Source organism: Accipiter gentilis, chromosome 11 (assembly GCF_929443795.1).
Source record: "Accipiter gentilis chromosome 11, bAccGen1.1, whole genome shotgun sequence".
In the NCBI taxonomy this organism is placed as follows: domain Eukaryota; kingdom Metazoa; phylum Chordata; class Aves; order Accipitriformes; family Accipitridae; genus Astur; species Astur gentilis.
In genome coordinates this window covers 25,443,547-25,470,568 of record NC_064890.1, presented here as the reverse complement: position 1 = coordinate 25,470,568, position 27,022 = coordinate 25,443,547, and the positions used below count along the sequence as shown (strand labels likewise).

Sequence of the window (27,022 nt, the reverse complement as noted above, 5' to 3'; positions counted from 1 at the left end):
TAGAATGACCATTAGCTACTCAGTAACATACACATAAACAGTACTTTATTTAGCTTGTTAAAGAAGAAAATGAAGCACTTCAGTATAAACTCACAAAATTATTAGTCACAGAGAGAGAAAGCAGATAGGGTTAAAAGCAGTAAGAAACCAGAAAATACTTCTTACTGATAAAAACTGTGCTCTCCTCTCTGGCTCTAATTAGGTCTCTCCCCTTTAAGAAAGAACATTGTTTCTAGCTTCTTTATTACTCTTAAGGTGGTATTCAGGGATTCAGAGGAATATCTAAATACATACTCATAAAAGTAACTGAGAAAATATTCCACATTTTGGAATAGTGGATAAATCCTGAATTAAGTGTCCACTTGACTCATGCTTTCCATTAATCTCCACTCTAAGGTCACACTGGCTTGCACTCCATTTTGAAGCATTCGTCAGTATTTCGTTTTCTCCTTTTCACTGTCAAAGCTTTGAAACTTCTGACTGAGTAGTAGCATTGCACTGCATACACTGATGTTTCACAGATGAAAAAAAGGCATAAATAATTCTTTATACAACTTCTTTTCACAAATGTAGCTACCAGTTCAAAATGATAAACCAGCTACAAAAGATGTGTGTGACAAGCGCATGATTTGGAGCTCTTGCCAGCAGTCTCCCATGCAGGCTGGTGGTAATCATTCACTTTTCATCACTGTCTCATTCTATGCTTAGTATGAGAGCTTTGCTACCCTTTTCTAGCTGCAAGTCCTATATAAAATCTGAAGTTATGTTCTCATTCATCAGGGATTTGTCAGTGCAAATATGTTACTGCTAGTGATTTGAAGAGTTGAGCTGAACTACAGTTCTCGATTCTTTTTTTTTTTTTTTTTTTTTCCAATGAGTTTTGTGTTTTCTCCTCCAGCCTCACTGATTATTTTCCTTCATATCAGAATGACAGTACTGAAAATTATCCCAGTACGGAGCCAGCTCCAGCAGCAGGCAAAATAACCAGTAGCCTAGGGCAGCCAACAGCTTGTTTTTTCTGTATCAGAGAAGAGATGGACTGGCTGTGCTTGCCCAGCTGGTCACTGGCCTCTACTTAAATGACTTTGTCCATTGCTGCCAAAGGACTGAGGGGGAAAGGAGGCATCTCTCCTCCCAGCAGTAGTACCATTACTAACATCAATGGGAGCAGAAAGCCACTTCTGTTTTCACCTCTTCCCATACTTCCTCTTTGCAGGAGAACATCCAACTCTTCACCCAGTGACTGACCCTCCCCATCACCCCTGCAGGTCTCTATCCAAGAACAGTGATGCGTGCTGGAAGAAGCAGCGGGGCAAGAGCAGGCAGATGACTGCATGGGGCAAAGGATGTGTTGGTCATAAAAGAAAGAAATATCTTAAAAGGACTGGACACAGGCTGGATAGGAGAGAGAAAAAGAGGGACATCTTACGTCTTCTGAAACCTGGGGACTCCTCCCTGACTATAAGAGTATTTCCTAGGCTTTCTTCCACCAGTGCAATTCTCTGATGAAACTCTGTCAAGCCCTGTTAGTTCCCTCTGTCACCAACCAAAAAAAAAAAAGCAGTATTGCTACTGTCAGGAAAATCTGATTTGGCTTTAACAGAAAAATTAAACTGTGGAATAAAGGATCTCCCACTCCATAGGCAGCTTCCTCCATCTTCTTTGCTGTTTGCCCATAATTTGCTAATTTCATGCTTGTCTAATTTAATATCCTCCTCCATTGCCCCAAACTACATCTCTATATATGCTCATAAACTACATGTCTCTATATGCTCATAATCATACTGCATACCAATGTCTCATAATTACTCTTGCCAGAAATGGAAAACAGTGCAACTCAGAAGAGCGAAAGAATTAGATAGATTTTAGAGCTCTATCAGATGTGCCCCTTCAAGTTACACTGTTTTGTAGGACAGCAGGTCAACAGCACCAGTAACTCCCATTCCTGTCCTTCCAGAGTACAGTTCAGGGCATCTCTCAATCTTTCTAAAGATATGTAATTTTTTCCATACAAATCCATATGAATTTGGTTCATACATCATCACTTATATGGAATAGCCCATAACCTGCCTTTCTCCCATATTCAGTCAACTCATACCTATTGAGCCTGAAATCTGCTATATGAGTTTACAACCTCAGAGCAGGTCTTAACATTACCCCTTTTCCTAGAAACACTCCAGTTGTTCTCATATTGACTCCATCTGTTCCAGAAATTCCTTTTTACAAAGTTTCTACTTTGACAGGTAAGAAAATCAACTAATCTGTTCTTAACTTTTACCAGATGTATCTATACATAATGTACACCTACTGATTAGTTTTACAAACTTTACCTTAATCTGCAGCCCTCAGTATGCAACAAGTAAGCCATGAACCGACCATGAATCATCCCTACAGTGTTTTGTTCACCACATCTGGAAATAGCTAGAGAGAAACAAAACCCTTAAGTCTACAGACTGTTTTCTGGAAGAAGAGTAACTCTGCCCAAGATTCAAGAATTTGTGTATTCTAGGTGATTTAGGGAGTTTTGAAGACCCATACCAATGACATCAGAGGTTAACTGAGGACTTAAAACAGAAGCTAACAAGTTCAAGGGTGAGGAAAAAGAGACATACCATCAGAAGAAACAGGAACCTTGACTGTGACAGTAGGCAAAGGTTGGAGGCACTTTTTGCAGGAATCAGTATGAGAGCCACTCTGAGTTTGAAGACAAAGCACAGCTTGCAGATGTGTCATCCATGAGAAAGCCTCTCGTGGGACCCTGAGCCACCAGAGAATGCCCCAGCAGGTCCACAAATGAACAGGGGATGTTGCATACCCACTTATGACCTTGCTTCAATGTGTGTATCTGTGTGTCTTTTGTGCTATTGTTGCTTTAAGAAGTTCCTTGTGTACTAAATGCAAATGATAAGACTGAAGATTCCTATGCCCTGGAAAAGGAACACAGCCAAGGACTGCGACAAGTGAATTTTACATCTTGTCCTACATACTTAAGAGTTCTGCAGAGCTGTTTGAATACATTACTGGAGTAGGCTGCTGGCTTACTTGCCAAGGAAATTTGCTGCAACTAGGAGAAAGACCACCAAATTAGATCTCCTCCTCCTCCTCCCAACCCCAGAAGAGGCAGATAAAACTCTGTGCTTATAATTTTGCCTAACAAAATTTGTGGTCTGAATGGAATAGAAACTACAATCCCAACTCTGCTGAAGATGTTTTCTCAGATACTGTAACAACTGCAATTTTTAAATTGTCTTTCACAAGGCACACTGTGGTGCCAGTAAAATCCCAACACACTGTCTGGACAGTTATCTATGAAAGATTCCAAATGACATTTTAACAGAGAGAAAAGTGTCTGAAGTCAGTGTGTAGGTCAAACAAATCAACCAAAAAACACACTTAATTTTCTTCCTCTCTGTCTCTCTGACTGGTTCAACTACAGATGGCATGATGTTATCCCACTCCAAGTCAGTTTGCTGACTGCCTCCCTCAAAAATTAATTGAAAGAAGTGGATCCTATAATTTAAAATGAAATAGGCTCAGCAGGTGAGTAAGCTTTGTCAAGACTGATTACTGAGTATTGATTTTCCACCAATTGTACAAGTTACACTCCATAAGGCCACCTGCACATTAACCTAGAATACATTAAATCACCTCAGGCTAACATCTATCCAGAGGTTTTTATGTTCAGAGGATGCAGTCTCTAGCTCTTTTTGTCACACATGCATTCAACAGCATTCATTTGGACAGCACTCACACTTTGTACTTCACCATAAATAACTGTTATTTGTATTTTCATTTTTCAGAAAGAATTTAAGATAACTACCCAGGAAAAAACTTCATATAACCTAGTGCTAACTTAATTGTAATAACTGTAAAGATAGTCAGTCAGGTTCTCCCATGACATGAAGGAAAGAGATGCTGGATGCAGCAACAGCAGATTTGGCTTACTGTGGCCTCGAAGCTTCTGCTTGGTCCGTCTGAAGCTTCTCGCCCCCTTCCACTTCCATGGTGCAGTAGACAATTCGATTGGGAGCGACTGACTTTAAACCTTGTACCTCCATTATAACAATCTGAGGAAAAGAAAGCAAATAGTTTACCCTTTTGAAAAACAGCACAGCTATTGCAGCACTAAGATCCACGCAAGTAGAAAAAAAAAAAAAAAAAAAGGAAAAAATCTGCAAACCCCACTCACTCAAATCTCCAGAGACTAGTTTTAGTTTTGCCTTCTTTTTCCACTTTCAACAACATATAGTAGGAATTGAAATTTTTGTTCTGTTTCTACTCAATGACTAAAACCTCACTCCAATCATAACTTAAATGCTAGTAGTTGAATTTGAGACTAATGTCTAAATATAATTCTAATTCTTAATACATGAGGAAATGTATCTTTTAAGCAATCATATAAATAAATATTTATAGAACAAACAGGTTACTAAGTCAGACTGTAAACAAGACAAGTAACTACATTGTTCACACCTTGAAAGGTTAGTCGCGGTGCTGTGACACTGGAGGTTGCAACCCTTGAGTCTCAGGAGTGATTTGGTGGTGTGCTAAGCATGAGGCAGGTCAGAGCATCGCTATCAGCTGCTGTAATCTTTTTTCCCCGCTACCTACCTCTTTTCTTTCTCCCAGCTCAGTACTTGCAGTCAGGTTCAGCGTGCATATGGGGACAGGAGGGAAGAGAAAGGGGAAAAGCCACCTCTACCAGCTGCTTCCTGAGAAATTCCCTCAGCAGGGAAATTCTGAGCTTGGCAGATCCCATAGTTTTTCAGCTCCTCAGTTACAGCTCAGCAGAACCAAATGCAGCCTTACTTCAAATGCCCTCTGTCTTTTATAAAGCTTACAGTTTGTCACAGTGTGAAATTACTGGAATTTTTCGACTTCAGATATTTCTAATTCAGAGAAGATTTGAGAAGAAAGTCAGGTTTCTCTGCTTGCTTTGGAAGAGCTGCTTTCCTTTTCAGCCCCATTTGGGCCTATGAAAAGAAACTGGGAAAACCAGTCCATTTAATCAGCAGAGAAGCTGTTCTCAACTGAACTATACACAAAAACCACTATTTGATTGTTTTAAAGGTGACAAAAGTAATGACTTGTTTTGGTCTTATTAGAGGCAATTGGTTTCTTAGGTCAGCAAGCAACTACTAAAATATTTTGCTCTTAAACTATTTGCATATTTGCCAACTTGTTTCAGTTCAAGTATGTTAAGCCAGACTTCACCCCTAGCTGTAAAATCCTTTGGACTTTAAAACTCCTAGAACCTTAATAAAAGTTAGGTGTCTTGTAAAATTGCTGGTTTGGTAATGTTACAGTGCAATGATTGTCATTGATCATTTAGAACATTTTTACATTACTCATAAATTATCAACACTGCCTATTATGCTTTATAAATAACAACAGAAATTCAGGGAGAATGATGTAATCAACTCTCTTCTCCATCTTTTGTGGTCTAGGAATTCAAGTAGTTATCAAAGTGATCAACAATCACTTAGAAACTGCACTAGAGATCTGCCTATACAGTCTTTCCACATGCCAAATATATGTCCTTGTTGAATGCAGACTTCATGTTTATTTATGTTGATAACTTATTTTCCTTGAGTTTCCAATTTAATTGCACAGTACATTTGTCTTTGGAAGCAATTCTAGATTCCAGCAATGGAAAAAAAGTTGCATTTCATTAAGAAGAACACTGTCAGCAGCTGATTTACTAGCTCATTAGCTGATAAACAGCTTCCTAAATGTTGCTTGTCTGTTTCTAAAACTGTCCAACAGCTGAAGGACATAAGTGATTAAATCTTCTCCTAATACTTTGATTTTTTTTTTTAAATTTATTTATTTTACAAATTTCTGAGAACAGGCTATTTGAAGAATCATCCAGCTTGCAAAATCAGTCAGTGTTGCTTGCAGTGATGCACAGGGGTGTCTCTTATCTTAGCCATCAAGGTCCATTCCCACCAGAATATGTTACTAACATCTTTTTTTGCTCTGTCTTAATAACAAGATGCAGTAGAAGCATGAACCCCAGCCACTTTCCCCCCCACCAAGAAACTTTCATTGAGTTCTTACACTCTGTCCTAAAGTTCAGACATGTTACAGATTTCCTGTTTGTTCATGTGCCTGTGCAGCAGCCCTCAGTGGGGATTTTGCTGGTTACCCTACAAGTCACACCACAAAAGACACGACACGGATATGTTTACATGTTATTCAAGAAATGTGAAATTGTGCATGTATGACCTCACATTTTCAAAAAAAAAAAAAAAAAAAAAAAAAAAAAGTACTCTGTCTCCAAGGAAATGCAATCAGCTTTTCTTCTTTGCTCATCTGCATAGAACAAGAGCTGATCTTCCATGTTTCAGTATAAATGAATATCAGTTCAGTCGTTTCTTTTTGCCCTTGTATCCTCTGAGATTTAGCTTCCCAGGAGTAAGGTATTCACATACTTGTCCAGCAAGAAACTTAACTTGCATGGTTAACACCACGTTTAAAATGAAAATATGCCTTACTAAAAACTGCTACATGTAAAGTAACACTTCAATTCTTTGCCTTGCACAGGATGAACTGTAGATTACTAGCCTTGCAGAACATCCATGTATCTTCTTTATCAGTGATGGGGGGCAGGGGGAAGCTAAGTTGACCAGACCCAATAGTCTACATGTCTAGTGTGAGAGGGCAAGGGCAATGCAAACTGTTCCAAATTTACCACACATTCTATCTCCTGTCATTTTTCATTTCACAACTGTTTCAATCTATTACTATGCTCTTCCCCCAAATATCACATCATTTTTAGTATATACTTAATATTTCTCTCTAGAGGCACAGAGAAAGCTTTTCTTCTTCCTACATCCCTCAAAAAGCAAACTTTCTTGAAGACAGAAAACATTACTAACAAACTTTTTCAGGTACTTTTTAGGTGCTTCAGAACTACTCTTTGTTATTGCTATTTATTTCCAGGCTTGGTATTCCACTTGAGGCAGACACAGCACATGTGATGGAGATGCACCAGGATTCAGCACAGGAATTATAAAACTACTTCATCATTTCATATACTTCAGTATTAAGGCCTGCACTCCAGTTTTACATGCTTGATGAACTAATACTTTTTGTCATATAGAATGATGGATCTTAATATTCTTTGAAAGTTGATGTTGGGCTTTTACATTATTAGCTAGTAATATTAAAATTGCATACAGTGGGATAAGTCATTTCTCTGTTATACAAAGGAATTAAACTTTTTCATCTGTCCATTTTTGACATTTTTTTAATTCTATGTGTATACTGATGACATGGGAAAGAAAAATTCATTTGAATTTTCAACATTACATGAAGCAGATGCTTGTTCCCCCGAAGAAAATGCATTCTTTAAGAGAGAAACAATTTTTGTTTGTTTTAAACCATTTAACAATTGAAATATTTATTCTGTAATATTATCCATTGTCTTAAACTAAAGCCACTTCAAGTGCATAGCACAAGTATGGCACCTTATAACCAATAAATACACACTGGAAATGTTTTGATTCTATTCTTATTGAGAGAGAGAGCAGCATTTCCTGTTATGCACATTTGCAGCATTGGACCTGAACTATGATGCTGTCACCAGGTATGTTTAAGTAACTGTATTTGTGGTTTCCTCTTGAAGTCAGTTGAGGTCTATATGGATCAGGGCTGAATCTCTATAGACCACACTTCATGCATAACCTCAGTAAACATGAGCTAGTTTCTTGAGTAAAATGCAGAAATTTGTAAAATTTTGCCATGACCACCAGGAAAATTTTTTGTTTATTCACTAAATGCCTTCAGTGAAAAAGCACAACTTGTTTGTGAAATTCTGTGAATGAGTTCCTGATAACAACAGTGTTTCATTATTACACATTCAAAAGTATACTTAGGTATTTAATGTACAGGAATTCATTTAAAGTTACATTTGTGGGGGAGATTCAACTTCTGTGTGGGCCCAAATGCAACTACTGCTGTGACAGGAAAATGCATCATATAGCTGTATTCTAACTCCTCATTATCAAAGAGACAAAGAATAATTTACTTCTTTAACATCAAATGTTAAAGTTACCAAGGAAGGACTAATAACAAAAAAGTATCAAGACATAGATATTCTAGTAATTTAAACTATCAACGAGTTTTCTGTGAAATATGTGATTACCTCCAATGTGAAGGAGAGGACCACATCGGACTTCGACAGCTGAACCTCATTTTCATCTCCTATGTCCAAGAACGCAGAATTCTGTGATCGCTTTAACTTCTGCAGTTTAAATTCTGGCCCACCTTTAGACACTGGAAGACTTTCCAAATTTGCCATCAGCAAATTCACTGAAGAGCGCAACTCTTCTATGTACATGTTCTCCATTTCTCTTGTTACGAATTTTGGGAATTTTCTTTCCTTAGAAGATATATTTTAGAAGTTAGAGAGGAAAAAAAAAATCATGCCATATTAGATGTCATGTTAATTTACTGATTTGCTCTCAGTTAAGAGATATGTGATTTAAAAAAAAGTCTTAATTCCAGTGTCTATCTATTTTTGTATCTTCAAAACTGTAATGGAAAGGCTAATCCCATCCCATAAATGTAGTTAATTTTGACAAGAAGAAATGTAATTTGAATTAAGAATTCCATCATATTCCTCAAATATAGCAGACAAAACATCCCTTTGAACACATTAAAAAAATAAAGGGGCATTTGTAAAACCAGATCATTTTGCCCCTCCCCCCAGTCATTTAACCATAAACCCAGGCTGAATACGTACACATTAGATGTTTCCAATACACGTTTCAAGCACATCAAATGACAATATACCTTTAATGTTACTTTCCAGTAGCTTATAAATTGACAAAATGAATGGTCCACTAATAATTTTGTTACTTCATCCATTTCCCATGCTACCAAAAATAACTCAATCACATTCATGATTCTAACATGAAGCTGTTAAACTACAACCATGACATGAAATTCCTATCATTGTTTCTGTTTTTAATAACAGGCCATTCATTTTGAAACTAATGCCAAATTGTTACACATAGTATTATTTTAAACATGTTAGAACTTAAAAATTACTTTTTTCCTCTGTAGGAGTTAGACAGTAGCGTATAAATATTGTGATTATAACAGAGGGAACGTATAAACGTGTATAGTGCATATATGAACGCATACAGAGCCATTTTTACACACAGTTTCTCCTGATATTAAATAGAGGGCAGCTTGGGAGAATAAGTCACTCAAGATTAAACAAAAATGTAAATTATTCTAAAATTTATGTGTCATGGTTTAAGCCCAGCCGGCAACAAAGCATCACAAAGCTGCTTGCTCACTCTTCCCCCCCCCAGCCTCGTGGGATGAGGAGGAGAAAACATAAAGAAACGCTTGTGGGTCAAGACAAGGACAGGGAGGGATCACTCACCACTTACGGTCACGGCTCAAGTTGGGGAAGAAACAAACTCAATTTCTTTTGTTACCAACCAAATCAAACCAAGGATAACGAGAAGCAACCCCAAACCTTAGAAGACCTTCCCCGCCGCCCGCCTCAGCCCCACTCCCGGTTCTCTCTCTCTCTCTCCCTCCGCGGCGGCGCAGGGGAACAGGGGCTGGGGGCTGGGGTCGGTTCCTCACCCCTTGTCTCTGCCGCTCCTTCCTCCTCTCCTCGGGGGGAGGACTCCTCACCCGGCCCCTGCTCCACCGTGGGGTCCCTCCCTCCCTCCCTCCCTCCCGCGGGAGACAGTCCTCCACCAACTTCTCCAAGGGGAGTCCTTCCCGCGGGCTGCAGGTGGGCACCTGCTCCCCCGCTGCCCTCCGTGGGCTGGGGGGGGACAGCCTGCCATCTTGTCTCCCCGCGGGCTGCGGGGGCATCAGCCTCCTCCTCCCCTTCCTCACTGCCCTGGTGTCTGCAGAGGGGTTCCTCTCCTCTCCCACCCCGACCCCCTCTCTGCTGCAGGTTCCCCCTCTTCGCTCTGTTCAGGTGTTACCGCCGTCGCTGGCGGGCTCGGCCTGGGCCAGAGCCGGGGCCCACTCCCAGCCGGGGAAGAACCTTCTGGCAGCTTCTCACAGCAGCCCGCCCTGACGCCTCTCCCCTGCTACCAAAAACCCCGAAAACACAAACCCGAAATGGTATGTTTTACATATAAATGAGAAACAAACACTGTTCCCTATGTATTGTCTACAAAGGTAGGAACCTTGCTCCTAAACCAGACAATTTTTTCTCCTTAGCTGTTTATAAGGAGTATCATAAAATGTTTGACATTAAAACCTTTACAGCTGATTCTGTTTCAATCACAAAAAGCAAGTTGACTGTGACCCAAAACACCTGCAGCAAGTCCAGTGTTCTGGCTCATTACAGAGCCAGTATATTACAGATTGAAACAGAAAAAAGAAAAAAAGTTATTTATAGTAAGAAACTAAAACCAGGGTAAGGTTCAGGGTGCTCTAGCAATAAAACCCCCACTTCAGAGTGTTAAAACTACCTTATCCTGTGAGGATCATTCAAATAACAATATGCCAACAGAGAAGACAGACTGTAATTATGTTTTTAAAAGATCTTTCCTCTTGTTCAGATGCTTCTTCCACCCCAATGTAAAAACTAAGGAAACTTTTTACAATGCCTTTTGCTGTATATTTCTTATGACTATAATCTTCCATGATTTAAGACAAGACTATCAGAACACATGGAGGCCTTTATTTCTGTAAAAGCTGAATGTTTGTAGCCACTTCTCTCCTTCACAAAAAAAGAGTGAGGATCCTCCATAAAGACTCTTCAGGGCTACCAATTTCACCCACCCCATCCCCCCCCCCCCCCCCCCCAACTTTAATTTGCTTTTTAAGATGGTGGATTTGTAAAAAATTGCTATAGCACATAATATTTAAAATAATTTAGAGACACAACAAGAATAGTGGAGTTTTCCCACTATTTTTTTAGTGCACATGCACAGGAATGTAATCACTTCGATTTGAAAAGCCCGGATCATCTGAAGAACACATCCCCCAGCGCAGCACTGGAATTTTGGGAACTCTGACTGCAGCATACTGGAATATAACCTGAAACAAAGACCCTGGGGACAGACATGACACTGACCAGGCTGATGTACACACTAGCCTTTAGGTCTGCCTTCTGAGAGTGCTAAAATGGATTTTCAGGATGCATTTCTCAAGGAGAAAAGACACTGGGCAGTCTCTTCATAGGATCACATAAAAGTTTACCTTAGGTGGAATAGGTGGAAAAGCCCATTAGGTCATTCATACTTTGCTTTCAAGTACTTTAAAAGATGGGCAAATAAATGCACAAATTCCACACTGATTTTATTCCATCATAGATGAATGTATTTCTAAGGTTCTTGCTTCCATTAAATAGGCTAAATTATCCTTTCTGCTAAAATAAACTTCTCATATATAATGAAGAACTTGTAAAATCAGCAAGTAATATATTATAGGAACCATAAATGAGACCTCGAGAACAACAAAAAATGCTATATGCAGAGATTTCTCTTTAGCTGTGCTCATCTTTTGAGACTGCAGTTTAATAATTCTCACAGGCAGGTAATCACTGAAAATCCTTTTCTTTACCAACAAAGATGCTAGAATACATAATCTAGTATCAAAAAGCTTTTTACCTTGCTTTTGAGCTCTGAGAATGAAGTTCATATTTTGCAGCAATTGATTGCTTAGGCTTAAATGAGCTTAATAATTCTCACAGCTGCTAGAATTAGGACTAGCTCTCAAAGTCCACCACAAAAAAGCGCTACATTTTAAGTAGTGTAAAAAGATGTATGAAAACTCTGATTTGTGACTTGGATGTACCATGTAGGACATGGAGTTCCTTATTCTGTGCAAAATTGTGCAGTCGACACTGTGGCAATCATGAGAATTTTCAAGTAATGGTTTGGGTAAAAAATGGATAAATAAATATTTCTTTTAAAAAAAATCTACAGCTGTGCACTGTATACACATTAGAAACAGAAATAACAAGATTTACACAGTTTAAATAGTGCTTAGAATTTTCACTTGCTTTAAAATGAATTTGAAACTGTTATGGACATAATTTTGTATTTTAGGAAGATTACACCTCCATGTTGTTATTTATGAAGTTCATAGACCTAAATGATAATTTTTTCCTTTTAAAGAAACAAGCAAATCTTAACTGCTTTACAGTTAATATCATATTAATATAATATACTTTTTTCTGCACACACAGTATAACACATATGCTTCCAATGTTTTGTAACTTTTGAGCTAAAGGCAAGAAGGCAACAGAGCAAAGACAGGATTATTGGACAACTTGGGTTATAAGTGCAGGCTTCACAGAAGGTTGAAGAGACTTGAGATTGCCTTTCTGTGACAAAGGAGTCTTTCCCCCACATATACTAAGATATGGCTGGGGACAATACCAATCCCACCTGTGATATTTAATATAGAAGGGCATAATCCTGTCCACTGAAATAAAATGCAAGCTATAGGAGAGAAAAATAAGCTTGGCTTTCTAAAATTTACAAAAAGAATTTATAATTTACCCAATCATCACTAATTTGACCTACAAGACTTATTCATAGTTTCTTACTTGCAATACTAATATAACCATTATGAACTTGGACTTAATCTATAAATGTAAGCTATATTATATATACATTTTAAAAGTATATCACATATAGCCTGTAGTAAGAAACAAACATTATGGTTATACCCTAAGCAGGGCATAATGCACTTGTGTATATAAAACATGATTTATTTTAGTTCTAAAATACATAATCCCAAATGTTCAAATAATACACCCTTTGTTTCACCACTGGACTTGCTGATGAAGAAAATGTAGGATCACACCGCATATGCCTTTCCAAAAACAAATTTTGCTTTCTTCCTACCCCTGTTGACACAGATACTCCAGAGCAGAAAGAAATGCATCTGTCAGACTGTTTTCAAATGATCTTCTATTTAATTTTAGAATCAGAAACTGGAAACACATGCTACCTATCATCCGACTCAATCTCAGAGGAAGATATGGTTTTGGTCATGAAAGCAACCGCTTACCCTTGCCATTTGTTCTGCCAATTGCAGTCGTCCATCTAGTTCACGTCTGATCTGGGCTGCTTGCTCATCTCCATTGTCCAACTTGGGTAGAGAACAAAAATAAAGTTAACTGTGAGAAACAGTATATTTTAACTTTATAGCAAGTAATGTAGTTAAAAACAAAATAGAAATTAATTGTATCCTTTTTGTCTTAAAATCAGTGAAACACTAAGAAAATACATGGCTTTGAGTCTTATCAAGGTGAAAGAAATGTAATGGCCACCAGTTACCCATGGTAGTCAGGGTCTCTGAAGGGTAGCCAGCATTCCCTTGAGTTTTTAATACTCAGGCTAAACAGAAGAAGTATTATTTCCTTATGAAAATAGCAGCTGAAAACATTTCTCCATGAAGAAGAAAACTGGACTGACAAGACTGCCTTAGAAAATGTTTGCAAGGAAACCTGCTATTTGGTGTGATGAGTTCCTGTATAGGAATATATAGGTATAGGAAAAGAAAACTCTATGGCTATGCCTTCTTAGTATGGTATTTCACTCACATAGCTCTTTTCCCCAAATATTGACCAACTGCTCACATCAAGGCATATCCAATTTTTGAGCTTCCAATATTTTCATACCTAGGGAATAGTCATGACTAAACATCTGACTTCCATCGGGGAGGTAAAGGGGAAGGACATGTATCTGCACCTCAACGGAACAGCCGGTCCTCAACAGAAAGGAGACTCCCCAACTAATTTTTCATCTGTTCACTTGTTAAGGTTGGTGGGGATGAGTGTAGGTGAAGTGGGGCTTCAGCTCAACACACTGACCCGCACAGCTGGTTAAGAGGAAGAAGAATGATGCATCCAGAAAAGATCAGGCACAACTTGCCTTCTTACCTGAATAAATGCCAAGCAAGGACAAAGACGGAGTCCCAATGGAGGGCTCTCTCTGTCCCTAGGGCTAATCACAGACACGATGCAACATGCTGATATGACCCTAGTGCATTTAGAATGTGGCTAAGGTTTAAGGACACCTAAATTGCTCTTCACTAAAAAAACCCTTAAATTGATTAGGGATGCAAACTGGCAAAAATTGGTCCTCTAATTAAACGAGATCTTCAGCTAAAGAACATGTAATTAGTTTGGTAAATGATTCGATACATTAAACTATGTTTTTTAAGTAAGATTGCTATTCAGTGCATCAGGCCAAATACATAGCACGTCTCCTTTCCAATGCTCCTCAGATAAATCTGTTAGAACTTATTGAACCAAAGCACTCATGAAAAGTAGGCATTTTTAAATTTCAAAATCCAATTTAAAAAAAGAAATAATTAAAAATACACTATCCAGTGCTTACAGGTCAATTACAGTATTATGCTTAGTGCAAATCTGACCACATTTAGCAACAGGATGAAAAGTTTTCCACTGCTTCTATAGAAGTGATGACAGAACATGCAATCTGTCACCTGTGCAATATGGCGTCTCACAAGATCCTTGCAGAAACTGATCCAAACTACCAGAAAGCAAGACAACAAAACCTGATGGTGTCCCCAAAAGAGGCTCAAGACAACAAAACCTGATGGTGTCCCCAAAAGAGGCTCAAGATTAAACTACAGAGTAGAAGATGGATCATGTTCCAGACTGGAAGGATCCTCCTGCTAAATGTGTCAGTAAATGTGCTCCTAGTTTAACTGTAAGCATAAATGGCAAGAGCGTTCTTGATGAAAGCAAATATTTTAGATTTTCACAATACAATTACAGTATTTCAAGTAAATTCCTGAATTTGTATTCTTCCATTTCTTAACAGAGTAATAGACTGCTTATTGAACTTGTCACCATGAATATGTCTAACTTCGATTTTCCTTTGTATTATAACCACATAATTTTTGCAATTATTTTTGTTTAATCAGTACGAAACTCAGTCTAATATGAAATACAATTTTGTTTTCCTTTTTGGCCTAAAAGAAGGTCAACATTATTTTAATAATATATGCCAGGACAGGCAATTGCTTGAAGAATACATGCTTGAAGGTAATTTTGATGACTGAATTTTGATTTCTGCAAAAAGAACGGTATGGGAGAGAAGAACGAAACTAAAACTTTTTCCTGTGTCAAGGCACAACTTAAATGACTGCCTCTATTATGAACTCATTTGAAGAGGCAAAAGCTTTTGTTTAAAGACTGATAGTCAGTTATTTTTCCATTTAAAAAAACACATTAAATGATCATTTAAGTTAATGAAGGTGTAACCTGGTTTTGTAAATCTTAGAATTTTTTCCTTAACTATGCATTGCTATGCATTATCTGTTCGTACTTGAGTATTTAAAAATGTGCCAATTTCCCTATTTATTTTTAAACTTCAGTCTTCTTCCTGAAATACTTATATATTTTAATGGTTTTGTTAATGGATGTATGTAATGATGTTTTGTAAAGTATGGAAAGAAGCTGAAGAGGTGAAACACCAAAGAATGCTGCTTTACTTATAAAAAAGAGCCAAGGTAAGAATGACTGGTAGGTCATTCACAGCTGTCCTAGTAAGAAGTTGTTGATATTAGTATTTTTGCAGCATGCAAAATGAAGTGACAATAAGAAAAACAGTAACTTTGATATCATGTTCCATGCAAGGTCATTCTACTTGTTTTTATTCTAAATTCAACAAAATGCATGAAAAACAACTTTGCAAGCAAAGCAGTCAGTGATTATGAATGTGTCATCAATCATACTTTATATATCTACTGAATCTGAAGAGACAACAACAGTAAGGCTGAGTAGATCCTGAAAATGCAGGTGGGTTTTAGAATTTTTGAGTTGTGTCTACTTTTTTTACATAGGGAAGTTACTTGATGCAACCCACTGTATGGGTGGGAAGCAGTTACAAAGGTTAACATTACGTGTACCCTTTTCTTTAATTCCTTATTCGTGGATCAAACCCATACCCAAGACATCTGTGGAATACACAGTTATGATAAGCATTGCAGTAATTTTCAAACTGTTACATAAAAACTAGAAAAGCATATGACACTATGCACAGAAACCAATATAAATGTAACATTGCAGAACAGCAACTCAGATTCTTCTTAGTATTGCAACTGAAATTTGGTTAAAACCCCCCATTAATTACTAATTACTTAAAATTCAAGCAAAGGGGGGTGGTGGTTTTTTTTTTTAAGAATAATTGGCATTTACATGGCATCACATAATGCTTCCCACCCTTAAATATGAAGGCATGTTTTTTTTAAAAAGAAGCTATAGCCTTAGAGATTATGTTAAAAGAGGGTACATATGTCATGGTTTAACCCCAGCCAGCAACTAAGCACCACGCAGCCGCTCACTCACTCCCCCCTATCCAGTGGGATAGGGGAGAGAGTCAGGAAAAGAAGTAAAACTCCTGGGTTGAGATAAGAATGGTTTAATAGAACAGAAAAGAAGAAAGTAATAATGATAATGATAACACTAATAAAATGACAACAGTAGTAATAAAAGGATTGGAATGTACAAATGATGCGCAGGGCAATAGCTCACCACCCGCCGACTGACACCCCGCCAGTCCCCGAGCGAATGATTCCCTGCCCCCACTCCCCAGTTCCTAAACTAGATGTGACATCCCATGGTATGGAATACCCTGTGGGCCACTTTGGGTCAGGTGCCCTGGTTGTGTCCTGTGCCAACTTCTTGTGCCCTGGCTGGGCATGAGAAGCTGAAAACTCCTTGACTATAGTCTAAACACTACTGAGCAACAACTGAAAACATCAGTGTGTTACCAACATTCTTCTCATACTGAACTCAAAACACAGCACTGTACCAGCTATTAGGAAGAGAGTTAACTCTATCCCAGCTGAAACCAGGACAACATATAAATTCTATTTAATAAAAACATTTCAGCTTTCTGCAGTATTAGTAATTATACACCATAGCTATTTACTGACTGCATGTCTTGTTTTCGGCTGGGATAGAGTTAATTGTCTTCCTAGTAGCTGGTATAGTGTTATGTTTTGGGTTCAGTATGAGAAGAATGTTGATGACACACTGATGTTTTCAGTTGTTGCTCAGTAGTGTTTAGACTAAGTCAAGGATTTTTCAGCTTCTCATGCCCAGCCAGCAAGAAGGCTGGAGGGGCACAAGAAGTTGGGAGGGGACACAGCCAGGACACCTGACCCCAACTGGCCAAAAGAGTATTCCATACCATGTGAGGTCATGCCCAGTATATAACTGGGCAGAGTGGGGCTGGGGGGATCGCTGCTCGGGAACTAACTAGGCATCGGTTGGCAGGTGGTGAGCAATTGCATTGTGCATCACTTGTTTTGTATATTCCAATCCTTTTATTATTATTATTATTGTCATTTTATTGTTATTATCATTATTAGTTTCTTCCTTTCTGTTTTATTAAACAGTTCTTATCTCAAACCATGAGTTTTACTTCTTTTCCCGACTCTCTCCCCCATCCCACTGGATGAGGGGCAGTGAGTGAGCGGCTGCGTGGTGCTTAGTTGCTGGCTGGGGTTAAACCACGACACTGCACCAACACTAGAGATGCTCCTCATGTCGCTTAAACGTCACATAACCAATTAGTCAATATTTTAGTAGCAGAGGCCCTCACTACAGAAGACTCTACAGACAGCAGAGACCTGTTTTCAGTATATAATATATTAGAAGTCCTGACCAAACAAACCAATGTTTCCCCTATATCTGGCCCCCAAAACTTGTAAAACCTAGGCAAAGACACTGACTCCCCTTTTAAGGGCTAGTTCATTCAGTAGAAAAAATTCCAACTGAGCAGGAGCATGAATAAGACAGCTGCATCACTTGTGCCCTTTCTTTCTGCAAAGATGATTGTTTGGATTTTAAAAGCTTCTTCAGAAAAATCAGTAGTTATGAATGACTATGCTTAGATCAAGGCCCTCAACATAAGAAAGACATGGACCTGCTTGAGCGAGTCCAGAGGAGGGCCATGAAGATGATCAGAGGGCTGGAGCATCTCCCCTATGAAGACAGGCTGAGAGAGTTGGGGTTGTTCAGCCTGGAGAAGAGAAGGCTCCAGGAAGACCTTGCAGCAGCCTTCCAGTACCTAAAGGGGGGCTACAGGAAAGATGGGGAGGGACTTTTCATGAGGGCATGTAGCGATAGGGCAAGGGGCAATGGCTTTAAACTGAAAGAGGGTAGATTTAGATTGGATGTAAGGAAGTTCTTCACTGTGAGGGTGGTGAGGCACTGGAATGGGTTGCCCAGAGAGGCTGTGGATGCCCCATCCCTGGAAGCGTCCAAGGCCAGGTTGGATGGGGCTTTGAGCAACCTGGTCTAGTGGAAGGTGTCCCTGCCTGTGGCAGGAGACTTGGAACTAGATGATCTGTAAGGTCCCTTCCAACCCAAACCATCCTATGATTCTATGATTCATTCTGTGATTCATTCTATGATTCTGTGAATAAGAAGCTACCTTTTATTAAAAAAAAAAAAAAAAAAAAAAAAAAGTTGTAGCTCATCATCTTTTTTTTCCCAATGTTGTTATGTAAAAACAGCTTTCTAAAATAAACCTGCCACCGCTAGGCATCAAGCTATTCATTCGGAAATGTTTTTATTCATTAGTGCTTGAATTTGCCTTTATTTTTTCTCACTCTGAAAAGGGCAATCATTTTTATTACAAACTTCTTTATTAGTAGAGATGGAGCGGGAACATCCTCAATATGCAAGTTGCCCAACAGTTCTTATAAGAGGATGTTTTAAGTTGCTTATATGTAAGTGTCAACTTCTAAAAGACAGACTTAAGTTTTCTACTCCAAATTTCTGCTTTAAGAATTTCAACCAAAATACTCCATTCTTTCTGAAGAGTTCAGGGAAGACAATACACTGCTTTATCCATAATAAGAAAAATGGTGACCATCTTGTCAAAGAGCTCTAGCACCATCTTGCTTTGAAGTAAGGATCTGAAATTCAGCAGGGCCCCATCTGTGAAAATCGGCTCAACTCTGGCCACATTATGAACCTTCGAAAAATCAACTTTGCAGCAGTCAGGCTACAAACAGCCACTACCAGAGGCTAAAGCAGATTCAGCATTTAGACTCATCTTCAGGTTGTGCTGCTCTCTGTCTTGAGTATGCATGGAGTCTACACTCCTCAGACTATTTGCTCATTTAAGAAAGACTGTAAGCTTATCAGAGTTAAAAATCACTGTTCGGATCAACAGCATGCTGTTCGGATCAACAGCATGTCTTGCTTGACAAACTGTTGTTTAATTTGTGTGCCTAAACAGCACAGAACAGAAATACATCTGAATGAATGAATGTTTCCATATTTTAACAGGTTGGAAACGACTGTATACTTTGTGATTCATACTTAAATAATAACTTTAAATACTTTAAATACTAACTTAAAAAATTTCTTAAAAGTTTGTAACATATGTGTGTATTTTGGTGCAAAAGAAAAATGGTACACTGGCAAATAATCTCGTTAATGTGCAAGAGCAACTTAAGGTAAAAAAGGTACTAATGCTGCCAAGAGGTACTGCACTAAAGCCCATGGCACTTATTTGTATTCCTCTAGATAGAAAGTAAGTCAGATACCCTATGCCCAAGAAACAAGACCAGTTTGAGTATGGACGAGTACTGACCTGCTGCAAGTTACTGTTCTTGGTAGAAGAAGGGATAATGGCTTTAAACTGAAAGAGGGTAGATTTAGATTAGATGTAAGGACATCTAAGATGTTAAATTAGATGTAAGGATTCTTGACTGTGAGGGTGGTGAGGCACTGGAACAGGTTGCCCAGGGAAGCTGTGGATGCCCCATCCCTGGAAGTGTCCAAGGCCAGGCTGGATGGCAGGATAAGCAACCTGGTCTAGTGGAAGGTGTCCCTGCCTGTGGCAGGGGGGTTGGAACTAGATGATCTGTAAGGTCCCTTCCAACACAAACCATTCTAGGATTCTATGATTCTTTACATTCACAAGTTATCAAACTAACTGGTAGTTCCTCTAAGTGACTATTTTATTAATGTTCAGTTAGCTTCCCCTGCAGCTTTCTAATTCACAGTAACATCAATGTGAAATTACATTTACCTGCCCACAGCGATATAAATTTATCTACATTTAATGACTAAATTGACAGTACACATATTTCAGGACTTGCTCTTCTTTCTGCAATACAAAATTCAAAGTCTTTTCACTCTGTGCAACAGTAATGGTCATTTTTTCTTTAAAGCCACTGTTTGCCACATATAACCAAGTCTGGGGCCTGCTGAGCTGACAGATTATTTGTGGATGGCCACGTGAGGTAACCTGCAGGGTCCATCCCTCACTACTGTCTGACAGCCAAGGCAAAAACTGTTAACATACACCAAATGGCATAAAGGGCTTGTATTTAAAGTGTTGTGATAACATAATGCTGAAAGAAATGTATTTCTGGAGGTAACTAATGGCATCCAGCAGCAAGGCTGGAAGAGAAAGCAAAGAGCAGAGAATTCCTAGTGCTCAATTTTGGTTGTCAATCAAGTAAGCAGCAAGCAGGCAGTAGGTGTAGCAGATGCAAATACCACCATATTTTCGACCATTGTCCTTGCTACTCCTATCTCTGTCTCTAAAAAAAGGAGTTTTGCTTCAGACAGACCTGCCGCCTCTAAGACATGCAGAATTTTCTCCCATTCTTATCTTTACACAGTCAGAGTTGCTCTAAAGGAACAGACTGGGAAGAGATTAAAGGTGTCTGCAGCGTTAAGGAGCTACCGTGCGGTGAACACAAACAGCCTGTGGAGCTTCCCGAAATTTCCCAAGCTTGTGAACCAAGATTAGCAGCTAAATATGTAAAAGTAGGAGGATCAACAATTTCCAAGTCAGGCTGAAAACAGAGTGCCCAACTCCAGTCTGTGACAGCAGACACTTTTGGACTTGAATTCAACAGGACTTAATTTCTGAAGAACAAAATCGTGCCACAAGTAAATTGCTTCCATTTCCCATAGGATAGAAAAACCAGATTTGATTAAAGGGCAGGATGTGTGAAGCTTTCTCAATAGCTTCTACCGGACCTTTTCATAAACCTTCTGCCTCCTATTTCACAGCAAGAAAGACACAGCTGTAAAAGGGAAGAAAATGTAGTCACTCTTCTGTTTCAGAGGAGGCTGTGCCATTTAGTTTCAATTCTAAAATCTTTTATCCTCCTTGTGTATAGATTATACAGAGGATTAATTCAGTTTCATAAAACAGATTAATAACATGGTATTTAAAAACTCTCTCATAAACTCTCTCATGTTCTCTGCACCCCGCAAAGTCCCTATCAGGTATCACGCAAATGGCTATGCTGATTGCTGACCCTGCCTGTGATGGTGAAATCCTGCAGATTTCCCACAGAACTCTGCAAAAGACAAACTTTAAAAACTCAGTTCCTAAATCTTCCTCTTCCTAATTTGCTCCTTTTCCCAGTCAACACACACAACCAAAAACAAATTGCTAGTTCTGGCAAATAAACTCAGAGATGTGTTTTAGAATATATGCAACACAGAATCAAAGTGAAACGTTAAGAGGAAGGATGCCAGAGAGGGAAAATCTGTTAACGGTTAAACTAAAGGGAGGAAAAAAGCACCTATTTTTGAAATTATTCCTCTTGTGGAATACCAGTATACACATTTTCAGTTAATTCTAAGTCAAAAGACAAACTCAGCAACCACTGAAAGCACTTCTACTTTCAATTTGTCTGCAGCAATTAGACTTATAAAAGCTAACAGGTCCAAAGCCCATATGAAGTGTTCAAACAACTTTTCACAATGCACCATCAGGCCTCACAGCCTTTTCGTATCGATTTTGCTCTAGCAGAGCACAAGACGGCCTTTCAGACAATTGGGCAAGTTGATCACTCAGTTTGCCTGCAACACAGTGCCAGTAAAAAGCTTAAACATCAGTTTGAATTCATTTGTTTTAATAGAAATTCTTACCGACTGCTACTATTTTTTTTCTCAGTTTTTGGTGGGGGGGAAGTAGCACATAATTTACAGTAATATAAATATTGAAATTAGGATGGAGGAGGTATAAATGAACAGAGCAAGCAATTAGCATATCACTTTCTCTGTAGCCAATATTGTTAACAACAAGTAATAATGCAGATAAAAAGCAAGGCCAGTCAACATTCAAATACCCTACAGTGGCTTCAGTTGGATAAAAAAGTAAAATCCAATCAAATCAATATTTTCAAAAGCTGTACCTGTGTATCTTCAATAAGTCCATAACACCTCACTCAGGATTTTCTCACAAGCTCTGTACAACCCCAGAAGCTCAAAAAATTCATGCATCATCTCAGACGGTGAAGGTTTTGGTCTCTGAAATATTTTCCTAAATTTCTGGACCTGCTTATGTGTTTTCAATGTTGATTTGTATATGTATGACTGGGTAAGGTGGCAGAAGAGACCATTTATACTAATTGTACTCATTAATTATACTGATTATGTATTGATAGTAAAAAATGTTTATCATAAAAATATTAAACCCAACCCAAAATCTAAAGTCAAGATTACATTAATTCAATGGAATAAAAAAAAAATTCAAAGCTCTCAGAAACAAAACTGAAAACGGTAAGATTTTAAAATCTTGGACTTTTTTTTTTTTAATCAACCATTGGATGGACACCTTGGCATTTTCCAAAATAATCAAAGCTGAGACTTTGATATGGCATTTCCTTACATTCAAGCTTTGAAAACATAAGAAGCACAGTTTTGAGAGTTTCAGCACCAGCTGAAAAGTCATCTTTCACAGTTAGATTTGAGTTTACTCAGGGACTACCAATACCAAAGCCCCCAGGAAAACCGGCAATAAGACTTGAAAATAAACAGGAAATGAAGCACATACAGTGTTCAAGCTGATCACAATATATGTAATGGGAATAGTAAAAAATTTGTATTAAGTCCACTCCACTCAAAACTTCACATAAAACACATGTACATAGGTCAAAATTTCACTGTACTTAGCCAATAATGTAAGTGCTAAGACATTTGAAGAATTAAATACACACCATGTATTAATGAGAAAACCTCTAGCAAGAAATAGTTTCTTTCACACTGCAATGTGCAGATGTACAATGCAACTTTTTCCAATGACTGTTTCCCTAACAATCTTCTTTCATATTTGACTGCTATTAACCTTTTAAACTCTAACAAGTTAAATGCCTTTGATTAACAGCTAACTTGATTAAACTCACCAGAGAACCTTAGCCAAAATGACATCCCAAACAGCAGTGAATAATCCAATCTTTCAAAAGAGCTTCAAAGGATTCTTCAAATGCAACATATATCTTCTATTTAATATTATCTTCACTGAAGAAAATCGAAAATGAAATTAAAGGTTCAAAATTTGTCCTCGCTCAAATTAAACTACAGTCTTCAATATTTTATTACATATTTTCATCTACTGACTTGAACTGATATTTTGTGAACAGGACACATGGAAAAGTAACGCAAATGTCTTTGCACAATAAAGAATGAGTTTTTTGTTTGTCTATTTGGATTTGAACAGACCCCAGCACTCTTTTTATATAGAGATAGAGATATATATCTTTATAGATATGAGCTGAGAATAGAGTAGGGCTTCCCAAAAAGGATTTTCACTAATTTATATGCATGGTTTTTTCCGCAACATACTGTCATATCATTGCTCTGCATTGATTGCCCAAATGAAACATTTTTTTCCATTTTATTTTATATCACTGAACTGAAATTAAAACTGGTGTTCTGCTAACCTAAATTCCAAGAGTTCAGAGATCTGTTTCTCTTCTTGGCCAAATCTTGACATGTGGTATGTAAATAAATACATAAAATTCAATAAGGTACACAAATCACTTTTGCCTAGGTATTTGGATGATAACATTTGAGGACAGTGTGCTAAGCTCTCATATTTACAGTGGAAATCACTCTATGTCAGTACTGCGTCTGCTGCTAGTTTTTCCTCTGATTTAATGCAAAGATAAAAGTTGAAGTTTTATTTGGTTCACAGAGGCTGTTAATTATGCAATGTGGGGTTTTATCGAAAAAGATACACTGACCTAGATACAAATATTTTAAATATTTATTTATGCACAGCAGTCTGTTTAGGCATCAAGGAGAGAAAAATCTGGCAGCAAGTGCTTAGACAGCCAATGATTTGTCTTTAGCTAGGATTTCTTGGATTGTATTTTCATTATAGCAGTTCTCTGTAAGTATTACAGACTCTTTACATAGCCTTGGAATCATTATGCTACTTGGACCTTACTACCAGCAGATTCGGAAAGGGAAAAACCCAATAAAAATAAAATTTATAAAGAAACCTCCAACATTAAAACCCCCAGATTTTTACATTATTCACTACTTAAATGGCATTTCAGTTCATATCAGTTTTGATACACTGTCACAAGCTTGCCCATAAATGCCATAATTCTGGTACTCTTCTGACTTTCTCTGCAGTGAAGAGAATCAAGTAAAGACATATCAATTTTATAAATTGTATAAACACAGATGTATATGTACACCAATTGGAATATTGACCAAGAACAGTTTCACTACATTGATGCCCTTTTCTGCAATAACAGTCTCTGCAATCTTGCTTAGTTTCCTTGAACATTCACTTCAAATTGTTTTTTGTAGCAGAGGCTCTATTCTACAAAGCTGAGCCCCAAAATTGCAAACCATGCCTCTTCCATAATGTTTTGTTTTTAGCTGTAGCCCCAGTTGTCTTCATAACTCAGCTACAACTCCTTTGTTACACAAATGGTTGCCCCTATTGATACAAAAGCAGGAAATTTAAGTACCGCTCTAGTTGCAGATATCTAATGGTCAGTGTGGACAGTGAAAATAGTACACATGTAATCCTTTGCATGATTCTTCCTTGTTTGTTGTCAAAGAGTGTTTCATATCCCACAGCACTCATTCTGATACATGCTTAAAAGTAATATGGCTGCTGCTTTCTTAAGCATTACATTCATGTGCTTTCCACCAGGTAAACCATCAAGATTTATATAATAAAACGAAAAGCGATTAAATTAGTTTACCCTATTTGTACCTATATTGCATTTATATATTGTTCAAAAAAAAGGTCCAAGAAGAATCTATTTAAGTTCAATGCAAGCCAAGAGCCTTGGCTTTCCTAAGTAAACAATGGGTAGAGATGCATAAAGTCTGCATAAAACAAGACAGATTATTTGTTTTAAAGCTTAAAAGAATTTACAGACAATTGAAAGAAACTGAGGTGAAGACATTGATAGACCATCTAGTTTACAGAAGCCATTTCACGTCTATAATCAGTTCTAGAAGAAGAATTAAAATTATAAATCGTGCTTTATTCGAAATGGCTCACTTTACAAACTACTGGTTTACATCTTTTTTGGCATTTTGATGAATCTTGTAAAATCATGCTATTCTTCAAACAATAAAATATGTAATTATACATAATTCCTGTTTCATCCCCCAAATTTTCTCTCTGGATTATACAATCATCTTCCGTGCAACATAAGAAACACCCTATTAGATCAGACAAAAAGTCCATGCAGCCCAGAATTGTGGACGTGACAGTGACAGCAGCAGAGGTTATTCAGGTAAAATGCTGAAGCACGGTTGTTCTCCAAAGTGCATTACTCTAATGATAGTTGTGGGGCCCAAGAAAGTGTGAGGGATGTTACGAGGTACATCCAGGTCTGGTCCTATTAGCATCAATTTATGGACCTGTTCTCCAGGAACTTGCCCAAAGCCTTTTGAACCTCCTGCTGCTGTCTGCCCTCATCACTCCGCACAACAAAATGTTCTGGAAGTTCTCCAAAAGCCAGATAAGGAAGCGTGAGATCCATTTTAAATCTCCTACAAACTCCCTCGAGTGTCCCAGTTTCTAGTGGTGTGACATTTGGTCAGTGAAGCTACACATTCACCTTGGCCACTACCTTTGTAACTTTGTAAACTTCAACATACTGCTCTCTGTCAACCTTCTCACCTCCGGTCTGAAGAGCTTCAGCCCGTTCAGTCTCTCCTTGAAAGGCAGCTGTTCCATAATTTTCAATGCCACCTTCTAGTCCTCATTGACCAACCCTGTATGCCCAAGATGGGGAGACCAAAGATGCACACAATACTCAACGTATGGACATAAGAAAGTTATATACAGCAAGAAAATGATGCTACTGGTGCACACAGAACTAATGATTTCACCACAGGGAACCCAAAGTGTCTTTCTCAAGCAGTAACTCTCCATGCTCAGTTCAGGATCCTGTGGGCGTGTGCTAGTTTATGTCTCCTCCATACATTTAGCTACATTAGAGCTTATCTGTCATGCTTTTGCCCATGGAGTTTTGTGAGGTCCTTCTGGACTTCCCTGCAACTGAAGCAACATTCGAGTACCCATAACAGTTTAGTACCACCTGTAAACTCGGAGATTTCCCTTCCATTGCCTTCTCCAGGACATTAGTGAAGATGTTGAATAAAGATGCAACACTTCTCCTAAATAGTGAATCAGATAGAAACCACACAAACTCTCTAGCAACCAACCAAAAGGAAAACAAAAGAAACCTTCCCCCCAAACCTCCTTCTAAAATATCAAGACTGCACCATAAAAACACCACCATCAGGACTTGGATATTTACTATGGAACTTGTCATTCAGAAAAAAGTGTCATGGGCTGATGATGAGTCAGCCCACTGGCTGTTTAAGAACAGCACTGTTTTTAAATCCAGAAGTATTAACATTAAACTCCAGAATTAGATGTGATTAGAATCACATTAAGATCCACATTAGTAGCCCAGGAGTGGATTACAGAAGAGAAAAAAAGATGTTAGCACAAGTCAAAAGTGTCATGACAAGCAATGGAATTTTCTGCCTCTTGTTCTCTTGGCATTTGCAATGATTGCACAGATCAATAGGCAAAATGCAGGTTTTCCCTTCTTACTGGTTGAGACTACAATATTCCACCACCTCTGCCGGACAGGATGAAATCCTGAGGAAAGCATGTTGTGCTGAGACAGAAGGAAGGAGAATAATGGCAGGCTCTTACTATTTACAGATGTAATCACTCTAAATATTAAGAATGTGTCCCACAGATAAAACAAGGACATGGATGCA

The 27,022-nt window shown here is 38.2% G+C and overlaps 1 protein-coding gene across 6 annotated transcripts in view; it reads right to left on the bottom strand.

The window, feature by feature from the left end:
* Nucleotides 1-27,022, bottom strand: part of CADPS2 (calcium dependent secretion activator 2) — a 324,748-nt gene that overhangs the window by 175,610 nt on the left and 122,116 nt on the right. For all 6 annotated transcript variants that reach the window (XM_049814057.1, XM_049814052.1, XM_049814053.1 and 3 more), the window contains exons 4-6: nucleotides 13,012-13,092; nucleotides 8,150-8,386; nucleotides 3,946-4,067 (exon numbers count right to left, since the gene is read on the bottom strand). In XM_049814057.1, the coding sequence (XP_049670014.1) occupies nucleotides 3,946-4,067; nucleotides 8,150-8,386; nucleotides 13,012-13,092 (440 nt within the window). The remainder of the gene's footprint in view (nucleotides 1-3,945; nucleotides 4,068-8,149; nucleotides 8,387-13,011; nucleotides 13,093-27,022) is intronic.